At 42.2% G+C, this 11,967-nt stretch overlaps 1 protein-coding gene across 1 annotated transcript; it reads left to right on the forward strand.

Moving 5' to 3' along the window:
• Positions 1-5,516: 5,516 nt before the first annotated feature.
• Positions 5,517-10,876, forward strand: LOC119337928 (transaldolase-like). Its single transcript, XM_037610199.1, has 13 exons — positions 5,517-5,660; positions 5,763-5,877; positions 5,979-6,057; positions 6,150-6,225; positions 6,323-6,406; positions 6,482-6,586; positions 8,047-8,127; positions 8,219-8,283; positions 9,088-9,157; positions 9,238-9,315; positions 10,103-10,200; positions 10,286-10,421; positions 10,537-10,876. The coding sequence occupies exons 1-13, from the start codon at positions 5,604-5,606 to the stop codon at positions 10,681-10,683; spliced, it is 1,191 nt and encodes a 396-aa protein (XP_037466096.1). The 5' UTR covers positions 5,517-5,603; the 3' UTR covers positions 10,684-10,876.
• Positions 10,877-11,967: the final 1,091 nt, after the last annotated feature.

Consider the following 11,967-nt stretch of genomic DNA (forward strand, 5'->3'; position numbering starts at 1 on the left):
TTGGAAAATGCTATTGGACGCACATTGCGTCAAACTGCCGGCGCTTCGCACAGGGGAGCGACCGAGCAGCGACGCAATGGGCTGGACCAGTGCATCTACAACGCCGGCCGGTTTTGGAAGCTTTCTAGAAGGTTCCCTGAACCGCTTTTATTTTCTTTTACCGGTTTTTACGTTTCTGTTCCTTTTTCTACTTTCTTCTTTCTTTTCTTTTTTCGTTTTCGTTTTTTAGTTCTTTTTTAAGCTTATTTTATATTTTAAAACTAAGTACATATTCAGATTTTGGTCTTAATTTTCGAAAAAATTTCCTGCTTTGAAAAAACGTTCAAAATTTCAAAAAATCATGGTTTTCAAAATCTGTTCATAAATTTAAAAAATGTTCAGGATTTTCCAAAATGTTCTTGTTTTTCAAAAAATATTGTGAAAGCTTTTATACAAAATTTTCAGAAAATGTTCAGGCATTAAAAAAATATTGCTGTTTTAGAAAATTGTTCGCAAATTGCACAAAATGTTCATGTTTTCATTTCCTCTGGAGTTTCAAAAAATGTCCCAGTTTCATAAATTGTTCACAAGTTTCAAAAAATGTTTGTGTCTTCAAATTTTGTTCAGGAGTTTCGAAATATGTCGGCTTCTCCAAATTTATTATGGAATTTGGAAATATGTTCCTGTTTCAAGAAATTTCCATGATTCCAAACAATGATCCTGTTTGTGAAAATGTTATAGTTTTTGGAAAATTTGTTCAGAAATTTTGCTAAATGTTCCTGTTTTCAGATTTTTCCAAAAATGCATAAATGTTAATGTTTTAAAAAATTGGTCGTAAATAAAAAAATGGTCGGATAATTTGATAAAATTTCTCGTTTTGAATAATTGTTTGTGTTTTCAAAATATGTTCTCTGTTTCTTTTTCGTTTTTATTTTTCTTTCCTTTTTTGTTGTTATTTTTCTCGTTTCTTTTGATTGAAAATTTCAAATATTTGTTCTCAATTCAAAAAATTCTCATGTTCAAAATTTGAAAAAATGTTCGTGTTTCAATTATGGAATTTTAAAATGTTCTTGTTTACGATTTCAGAAAATTGCTAGTAATTCAAAAAAATGTTATAGTTTTCAAAATACGTTCACGCTTTAAAAAAAATTCATGTTCGTCTTTTTGAAAATTCATTAGCTACAGTGTTCCTACAGTACCAATAGCATGTCCGTACGGGTACACAGTTCTTAAAAGACTGGGCTGCTTATATGTTACCGAAACATTGATTGGTCATATGGCTATCGTCGCGTGCACAACAGCGTGAGGGCCAGGGTTCGCTTCCTTGTAAGCGGTTACTTTTTTTTATATTTCAATTCCGTGATACACTGCGCATCCCCACGTCCGACCCCGTCCTTCCAATAGGCTTTTTTCGCTAAGTCGTATCTCTAATTATTATTCCTCAATCTCTACTTACTTTCATGTTTGAAAAAAACAATTCACCACATCTTCGCCTAAATTTTTATGTATGATAATCAGTCATCTTACTTTACGGAGCAACGAAAGTTTTCTCTGACCTAGCCGCCAGGAGCGACGACCAGGCAGGCGACCAGCCTACCACCGATCTTCACCGGTGAGATCGTTGGTCCCCTCTCTCTCCGTCTGCTGCTCCGACGGCAGGAGCGTGCATTTACTTTTTTTATATTTCAATTCCGTGATACACTGCGCATCCCCACGTCCGACCCCGTCCTTCCCATAGGCTTTTCTCGCTACGTCGTATCTCTAATTATTATTCCCCAATCTCTACTTACTTTCATGTTTGAAAAAAACAATTCACCACACCTTCGTCTAAATTTCTCTGTATGATAATCAGTCATCTTACTTTACGGAGCAACGAAAGTTTTCCCTGACCTAGCCGCCAGGAGCGGCGACCAGGCAGGCGACCAGCCTACCACCGATCTTCACCGCGAGATCGTTGGTCCCCTCTTCCTCCGTCTACTGCTCCGGCGGCGGGAGGGAGGGGGGACCCCGTTCCTCCGTTCTGTAGTTAGGTTTTGGTTTTGTATGTCGTGGTGCGTCGTTGGGGTGATGGGTGCGGCGTCCGGACGAATAAACCAGCCTACCACCGATCTTCATCGGCGAGATCGTTGGTCCCCTCTCCCTCCGTCTGCTGCTCCGGCAACGGGAGGGAGGGGGGACCCCGTTCCTCCGCTCTGTAGTTAGGTTTTGGTTTTGTATGTCGTGGTGGGTGCGGCGTCCGGACGAATAAATCTGTCTCAGCTCCACTCCCACACCGGCAGTGTCCTTCATGGTGGCGTCTCGGAGTTGATGGCATCGTGTGTTTGTCGATCCTTCAGATCGGCGAAGTTAGGGTTCATGGATGGCGTCGATGAGGCGGTGGTGGCGACTCCATCAGGTGTGTCTCTCCTTCTGCTCTGTCTCCGTTGCTGTGGCGTTGTCTCCGACGTCATGGTGGAGTAGGGAGATTTTGTCGTCCGGGAGTACGCGCAGACGGCGGCCTGCGCAGTTGACAGCTGAAAGATGGTGCATCCTATGCTGGGTGTGTGGTTGGAGGCTGACAGTTCTGGTTTTCTCCTCCGATGTTGTAGTCGTGCGGGGATGTCAGGTCTGGAGTTCGATTGCGTGTTCGGGGACACGTTGCACCGGTCTGATTCTTTCAACGGCAATGATTTTGCTTTTGGCAAACTACTTTCGAGGTCCGTAAAGCTGCGGATCAGCGATGGAGCCGCGTCGAGCTCGGGTGAAGAGGTGATTTGTCTTCTCTCTTTTGATGGTCGCTTCGGTGATGCCGAAGGAAAGGAATAGGCGCTGGTTTTTGTGTAGGATTATTCTATCCTTTCAGTACTGTAATGTCGGTGATTACGTGTCTTGTAACCGGATTTTTATTTTATGAATGAGAAACGTATTACCTTAAAAAAAGTCATCTTACTTTACGTACCTTCCAAACCAGTTTTATTTTAATCTCATGCTTTGGTACTACCACATTATCCTTGGAAAACAAGTGTAACATCGATCCTGTCGATCCAATCATTCTCAAACTGATCGTGTATCCGAAACGCAAAAGACAACGCAAAAAACCAAAAATAGACTAGTTGCACTATCCAAATCCAGGAGCGCGTCATCACATGAGCAAAGCTCTATCCAAATCCTCCTCGCTCGCGCTCGAGCCTCGGTGGTATCGAAACCTCTATGCGTCAGCCCCGCACGGAGCTAAGCGAATAAACTAAACCCCAATGGAGAACAGATCGATGCTAACCAAGTAATTAGCCATCGTCCCGATTACCAAACTAGCCATGCTTTGCTTTTGCATCCGGATGTCACGTGGATGCGAAATCGGAACCATTTTCATATTTTTCTATGCAACTTCTATCGCCAACCTGACACCTACTCCCTCCGTTACTAAATATAAGTCTTTTTTAGTGATTTCAAATGAACTACAACATACGGATATATATAGACATATTTTAGAGTGTAGATTCATTCATTTTACTCCGTATGTAGTTTCTTATTAAAATCTCTAAAAGGACTTATATCTAGGAATGGAGGGAGTACAATTTAAGTAGGGAAATACTCAACCCCATCCAGGGAATACCCTTAGCTCTTGGGTGTATTTAAATCTGAGAAAAAAAGTTATAGTAGTAACTAGTAGAAAAAGTCAAAAAAAAACTTTCTTTAAATAAACATGACCTTCTTTTGTACTCGTATAAAAAGTTTCGTGAAGAAAAAACCGTCAACTTCAAGGAAAAAAAACCAAATTTTAAGGACAAAAATGTGAATAGTAACTTGTACATATATAGTATTTTTTTCCACCAAGAATACCATGAAAGTCATTCCTTGGCCATTTTTTATATGAATACAGTAGAAGGTCAAGTTTATTTATTTTTACCCACAAAAAAATTTACTTGTTTTTTGGATTTTTTATAATTACTTTTTTTCGTATAGGGTGTATATTCACCCTAGATCCAAACACGCTAGTGCGCCACAACCAACTGATTTTTGTGCGTGTCTTGAGCGCACATAGCCTTTCTTCTTTTTTGCCTTATTTCCTTCCTTCTTCACATGAATTTTTTGAACCCCTTCGTTTGTCTTTTTCTCCCCGCCGAATATCGTCATGTCTGATGTCTCCATCGCCGTGAAATTAGACACTCGTGTGCTACTGGAGAGGGAAGACCACACACACCGTCACCCGCTGTTGCGACAACCGTTGTGTTGCAAAGCAACCGCGAATACCATCCAGTTGCAAGGCTACCTTGTCGCCGCATGTTGCCCCTGCAACAACCACCTTGTTGCAAGTGGAATACCATCCAGTTGCAAGGCTACCCTACTGTCACCGCAACATCCACCATGTTGTTGGACGACCATACGAGACCACCATGTCGCAATACTCGTCACCGTGACCGACATGCAACATCCATCTTTTTACAAGCAACCGCATTGTCAAACACCATCGTGTTGCAAGCCACTCATTCAAATTTGAATGGGACTGGTTACACTTAGATGACTTTGCAAATATTATTAACAATGTGCATGAGAGAGAATGGTGAAAATTAATGGTGTTCAATCTTTCTGTTAAGCAACCAGTGTGGCCACAAAATGCCTGACCGCGATACTAATCAGTATTGTCCTAAAACCTGAAACCTGAATCTCAAAGATTCATTCTTCATGGATTCGAGCCTTGGCAAAGCACTCCTGTTACAAGGTTCCATAAACATGCTCAATTTGTATGTCGATATATCTGAATTGACTAGGCATAAAATAGATATATTTATTATGTTGTTTCTTATTAAGGTGAATAGTGTCCCATTTTTTACTTTAATAATTAACAAAAAGTAAAGATGTTTATTAGATCTCCCTCCTGGAATGAGCTACACCTATCGGTTATTCTTCTCATATCAAATAAATATATCTGTAAAGACACACTTTTATCTATGGACATCTATTGTGGTGGCTGAATTGATGTATCAGAGATTACCTTCAAGAGGATTAAAGAAATATGAATACGAGCATGTTAATATATGCCTTTAAATGTAATCGTGATCTTGCCAGGGATATAATTGGGAAATGCCATTGCGCTTATCATAAGTAGATGCACCTAAAGCAAGCAGAAGCAATGGTCCATCGACATGGTCGCCGGGGAAACACTTGCTAACATGTTTTTCACGCACTTCCTTTGTGTAGTCAAATTGTAAATCTAGAGATATTGTTGGACATGCTGGAACAAATTTTATTTGGAGTAATAAGACATCGATGGTCAAGTTTATTCTACAAAATTGCTAAAGTTAAATAAGGTTTCTAAATGATATCGAAAGAAAGAAAGAAGACAAGAGGACAGGTGTTTTTTTATTTCATGACAATGCACGGGATTAAGTTAGTCACTAGAAGTCTAGAATATGTATATTTCCGTTGCAATTAGTTAGGACAGTGAAAAAACAGCAAGTGCCGGATCTTAAAAAAAAACTCAAACTTGGGGCGCACATAGAGAAATGAGCCATCGACTCATCCGAGGGCAAAATCGTCACATCCATAAATTGATGAACTAACCCCAAAGGGCGAGCTAATTTATACGACTTGCGATCGTGTAAATATACGCTCTCACTCCACTTCCTCCGATCCAAGCTCCACCCATGGCGCTCTCCATTTCCGCACCCACCTCGTCTCCCTTCCTCCCCGCCCCCCGCCAGGTACACTCTCTCGCTCACGTTCTTCATCCTCCGTCCGACGAGCTCCCATTTGCTCGATTTGGCCGCTTGCGCGGTCTGACCCGTTCTTGATCGCCGCTCCAGGTCGGCAGGTGGAGCTCGTCACCAAGCTCGGCTAAGCCCGCGGTTTTTAGCCTACGGAGGCCGGTTGTGGTGGCACGGGCCGCCGCCGGCAACGCGCCCTCTTCCCCCGCAGGCGGTACTGGGTCTCTCTTGGTTTCCTTCCTGCCCCCCAGCCTGTTATGATGTGCGGTGTACTTGAGTCTTGATCCGCGCTACCTGCTTGTGGGTTGCTTGCAGCGGTCGTAACTGAGTTCGACGTGGTCTCCAGCTTCAGCGAGATCGTGCCGGACACAGTCGTGTTCGATGATTTTGAGAAGTAACTGCTCCGCTCTTTGCTCCTGTACTTCCGCTGAATGAATCTGGTTGGGGCGATGGTCAGTGATACATCATACTGCTGGTCAATTGCAGGTTTGCACCGACGGCGGCCACCGTGAGCTCTTCACTTTTGCTTGGGATCGCAGGGCTCCCGGATACCAAGTTCAAGGTGAGCAATTATTACTGCCATGTTTAACTGGCAGATGGTGAACACTGAACAGAGGAAGGGTCACATGACTAGTGCTCGGGCTGCGTGTTTTTTGTAGAGTGCCATAGATACCGCATTGGTAGATGGTGAATGTAACACAATGGAGAAGCCCGGGGACCGGATGTCCTGTTACCTTACCAAGGTGCACATTGCATTTCGGTTTCAGTATCACCTGTTCTGTTCATCTGAGGAGTTGATTTGATAAGAAATTTGGCAGGCCCTGGGGAATGTTGGAGCTGAGCTGGCTCATCAAGTTCCTGGAAGAGTGTCCACGGAAATAGATGCTCGATTGGCTTACGATACCCAAGGAATCGTCCAGAGGGTATGCGCTTCTTCCTTCTTTTGTTGTTCTCGTGTTGCGTAACTGAATTGTGTACCCAAAGTACCCACATTGTGATTTGCATAGATGGTTATTAACTTAAGTATTTTTACTAGCATACCGTGAACGTGAAGTATTTACCAAGACCATCATTTATTTGAATCTACTTTCAGTTTAATTAGTCCATTATTTTGTGTGTTCTCAATGATGACAAGTTATTTTGATGTGGGCAAAACATCAATCTGTAGACCATAGTAGCTTATTTTCATCACATTGATGATGCTTAAGTATGCATGAATAAGTAATCAGTTAGTTTTAGTAATCAAAACTAAAGTATATTTGAAAATTTCCATGAAAAAAGGATTTGTTTACTTCTAATGGGCTAAACTGAATATTGAGCAAAATAACCACTAACATCAACATAAGTTTGATATATTACATACCGTACACAGAATTAGGATATCTATGTTTCGCCCCACTAGCTAGACATTAATTGATAGAACAATTTTTTTTTGACAAAAATGCTGAATCGGCTTTTCATTCATTAGGGGGAGAGAGTACAGGGTGTGTAGTACACGGTTACAAGAGGATTTTAGTTGCATATGGCTCATGCAGGCAACGGCAACCACAGCTCCATAACTATTCTAATCAGGTTCTCTGGGTCTTTGTATGAGTTGATCGATTCTGATCCTCTTTGCGGCTGTCCAATTAGCCAGCTCATATTTTAAGCAGTAGAATGTGGTAGTTGTTGTTGATGCCTTATTTGTGAAGAGCACGTTGCGTTCCTTCCAAACGTGCCACCACACAAGCTGCACCAGTGAGCTCCATGCATGCGATGGTGCGGGCACCATCTTCCCACGACTGAAGAAGTGAGCTTGTAGATTAGGCAGGAGCCAGTGTCATCGGGAGATGGCACAGCTGCAAGGCCCGGCGCCATAGCGCAGCGGTGAAGAGGCAGGTGCCAGCAGATGCACAGCATCCTCTGAAGTATTCCAGCAGAGCGAGCAGATTGGGTCGTGGTTCCATCCTTGTTTGGCCAAATCTTTACTATTAGCTCCGGAGTGAATATTTTCTCTCTCCAAATTGATAACAGATTTGGCAATCATATCGTTCTTTTTTGATTGCTTTGAGTTCTTTTCATCACTATCATATTCAATTTGTCAACATTGATGAACATATTGAATATCTTCTGCTTCACTTCCAATATTCCCACAAATCATACCTTAGTCGTGATGGTGCTATTTAACTGCAAGTGTCCGTTTGATGTCTGTAATATCTTTTCCTAAAGTTAAGGCTGGGAGCATGTGTAGTTACTTATTATCTAAGTTTTGGCATATACTTTTTACTCATAGCCTTGTCTGGCTGATGCTTCAGAGTAAAGCATGTGTGCTGTTGGCTGATATCATTTGAAGAAACAAAAAGAACTTATGTTTGATGAAAAAATTTGATATTTCTATGTTCAGGTGCATGAACTGTTGCAGATATACAATGAACATGATATCCCATCAGAACGTCTGTTATTCAAAATTCCTGCTACATGGCAAGTAAGTTTGCACTGCATTAATCTCTTAAGTGTGGTCTTGTTCATACCTGCTGACTATGCATTTTTGTCGTCAACTTGTTTACAATCGTCAGGGTATAGAAGCGTCAAGATTACTTGAATCTGAAGGAACTCAAACACATCTAACATTCGTTTACAGGTACGTACGTGCACTTTGCTTAATTTGGTCCCAACCATATTTCTTGTAGTGGGGAGTTGTATGAATGTTTTTCCCTCTCTTCTTTAATGTTACAATGCTTTGGTGCCTGAAACTTCTTTCTTGTCGCAATTTGGAACCACAGAACTGTCTTTAAATTACTTAGCGTGGGACTTGTAGAAAGCTGAAGAGGGCTAAATGGCTACAGTATCCCATTTTTTGCCTGTCGGCAACATAAATACCTATTGTGCTTTGGTGTTAGCACAAGGAGAGGTTGTCAGTCCAATCTGTCCTGTAACTTATACGTGAAGTACTCATCTCACATGATGAGTAATTGTGGGATTGTCCTCGAAGGTCCTCAAAGTGCAATAAGTGTGTACATATGTGGCACCTCTAAAATGGTTCGAGGACTTACATGACACCTCTAAATAGTTTGAGGACCTGGATGCCACACATATTGCACTTCGGGGACCTGAATGACACTTTTCATAGTTCGAGGACCTGTGTGACACCTCTGAAATAGTTTGAGGACCTACAATGCACTTCACACAAAGATTTTCATATCTTTGTGAGGGTTAGCACCCCTTTGTATAAGAGGCTCCACAAGACAACTCAACAGGCCTTACTAGTTATTGAGACGAACATGTTTACTACGAAAAGACATGCACTATTGTAGGTGCACTTACATAGACTTTCAATTTATGTAAGATGGTAAGGCAATTTTGGAAAGATATTTTTTCTCTGTAGAATTTGTAACTTTGACCTGATAGTTAAGAACTGAAGCCTTGTGTGTATCTTTTTCTTAAGTTTTGCACAAGCAGCAGCTGCAGCGCAAGCTGGTGCATCCGTCGTACAAATATTTGTGGGGCGTATTCGGGTAAATTTACCATGTTCTGTTTTCATTACCTCGCGCTAAAATGTAGATGTTATGCTGACCAATGACCATAAACTATACAGGATTGGGCAAAGAATCACTCTGGTGACCCAGAGATTGATGAAGCTTTAAAGAAGGGAGAAGATGCTGGCCTTGCCTTGGTTAGCATCAGTTACCATTTCATTTTTGTGTTTATCAGCATAAGCTAATATCTGGAAACAGGGCTTCTTTACTCTGCAATTCTGCAATTTTTAATGTTCCTGGCATCGCTTTCCCCAGTACTCTTCTGTAGCTGTGTTTTGTGCTAAAAAGTGAAAATTTCAAAAGTTTTGTGGTCACTACCAGCAAGTAATAGCACTGACTATTATTTTCAAATTCCATTTGATTCGCACCATCTCTTGAAAGCCAAACTGCGATCATGTGCTCAGTAGCAGCACGCCTCATTCAAGACGACATTAGCCTCCTTGTAGAGGGGTCTGGCCCATGAACAGGGCTCCCTTTACAGCGAAAATGTGCTGACCATTTCCAGTCCTTTCTGTTGTTGTTGTTGTGTTCTCTGTCCTGGGTACTTTGCCCATTTTGTACTGTTTCCTTTTACTTGATGCAAAATTCTCATCATCAATTTCTTTTAGCACATCATATGCTGGTTTGCCATGCTATATCATAACTAGCGTTAATGACAGTTGCAAGGGAACTAGGGTTGAATGGCAGTACACTTATACTGTTTTTTGGTGAGAATAGATTAATCGAACAATTAATGAAAATAATAAGGAAAGTTTGAATGAACAAGAGTAGGGTTATTCAGGAGCTCGTGTCTGCCCAATTAGATGCTGAAGATAACACGGCGTCGAGTTGAGTTTTCCATATTTGCAGTGGATTACATAATATGCTGTGCTACTTACTTGGCTAGGAGTTGGACTTTATATATGATTCTGATCTGGATTTCAGGTGAAGAAAGCGTATGTGTACATTCACAAGAATGGGTACAAGACAAAGTTGATGGCCGCTGCCGTGCGCAACAAGCAAGACGTGTTTAGCCTTCTGGGGTAAATACTTGCCTTTTTCCCCTTAGTATAGACTGTGGACCTGAATTGGTAGGTACTGTACTAATTAATGTTTTTAAATATTTAGGATCGACTACATCATCGCGCCCCTGAAGATACTGCAGTCCTTGGATGAATCTGTGACCTATTCCGATGAAAAGTACGGTTATGTCCAGAGGCTGACTCCTTCGCTTGACAAGATGTACAACTTCAGCCAAGAGGAGGTTCGTTCGTTCGTTCGCTCGTTAGTTTGGCTTGTTCACATCTTATGTGAACAGAACAGAAGTGTACTTTTGATGTGGTATTTGTGCGCTAAGTGGGTAGTTGCGATGAACGCAGCTTGTGAAGTGGGACCAGCTGAGCCTGGCTGCGGCGATGGGGCCAGCGGCGGAGGAGCTGCTTGCTTCTGGGCTGGAGGGGTACGCAAACCAGGCGCGGCGCGTGGAGGAGCTCTTCGCCAAGATCTGGCCACCCCCCAATGTTTGAACTTCAACTTGAAGCCGTTTCTTCTTTCTTAATATATTTTCGTTCCAACAAAGGGTGTTTTGTTTGTTCCTGTCAACATGTTTACTTTTGTCCTTGGAGTGTCAGCCGGACTTGAAATCTGAATCGTTTTGTGGAAATATGAATGCATTTTGTGCCGACAGTTACTTTTATGCTCCGGGTGGTTCAAACATCATCTTTTTAATTTTTATGATGTGTGAGAATCTCACATTTGAGATGGTCACAGTGATGAGTGACTGTGTCACGAGCTAGCTATGTACCACAAGTTTTTTATTGCTCATAGACCACATTAAGTGGGATACAAAAAAGATCATGGAGCTCCAAATACCACAAGTGTCTACCCCGATTCAATGAATGTGCAAACTTGGCTAACCTATCGGCATCGGCATCGCTATTAGCAGCTCTGCCTTCAAAAGTAAAATTACAATTGAAAAGTAATGAATGTTGCCTAATCTCCATTATAATTGCTCCGTTTGCTTGCTGTCTTGATATCATTGACTACTTGCTTGGAGTCCGAGGCTATGACAAAATCATTCAGCAATAGATCTTGTGCAAGTGCTAGACCTTCCCTGCATGCAATAGCTTCGAAAGTTGCAACATTTGTTATTCCATGTATCACCAATGCCGAGCTGCCCATGAAGTTGCCATCCGAGCCTCTGCACACCGCCGCCGCAACGCCTCGGTTATGTATTTTTGACACTGTCGCGTCCACGTGGATTTTAGCATAACCCACATTGCCGCGTCCACGTGGATTTTACCATAACCCGCAGGGTGGGCCCTTGGGCACAGTACACTGCACCTCGGCGCAGGCAGGTTCTTCTCCGGACTCTTTGGAAGAAGTTCCAAATCTGCTATGAATCTTTGTATGAACTCATGGGTTGCTGAAGGACTCTGATAGGTTTGTTCGTGTATGGCCTTTCTTCGAGCCCACCATATCGCCCATATTGTTACCGCCAGCCTGATGAAAGATTCATGGGATAAAATGTCGATCATGGAGAAGATCCACTGCTTTGCACTAGGCTCAGTGGTTTCACATAAATGTTCTGCCAACTCGCCACCCACCAATGCCCAAACACATCTAGCCATATAACACTCCAACATAGAATGCCTCCACGAGTCCTCTGCGCCACATAAGCCGCACACACTAGACGTCGACATGTTCCTGTGAGCGCAAACATCCTCGGTGGGTAAAGAGTGTTTTGCTAATCTCCATAAGAACATCCGGATCTTGTTCGGTACTGAAGTTTCCATAAGCTTTTCCAGGAC

This window comes from Triticum dicoccoides, chromosome 7B (assembly GCF_002162155.2).
Source record: "Triticum dicoccoides isolate Atlit2015 ecotype Zavitan chromosome 7B, WEW_v2.0, whole genome shotgun sequence".
NCBI classification, from domain to species: Eukaryota; Viridiplantae; Streptophyta; class Magnoliopsida; order Poales; family Poaceae; genus Triticum; species Triticum dicoccoides.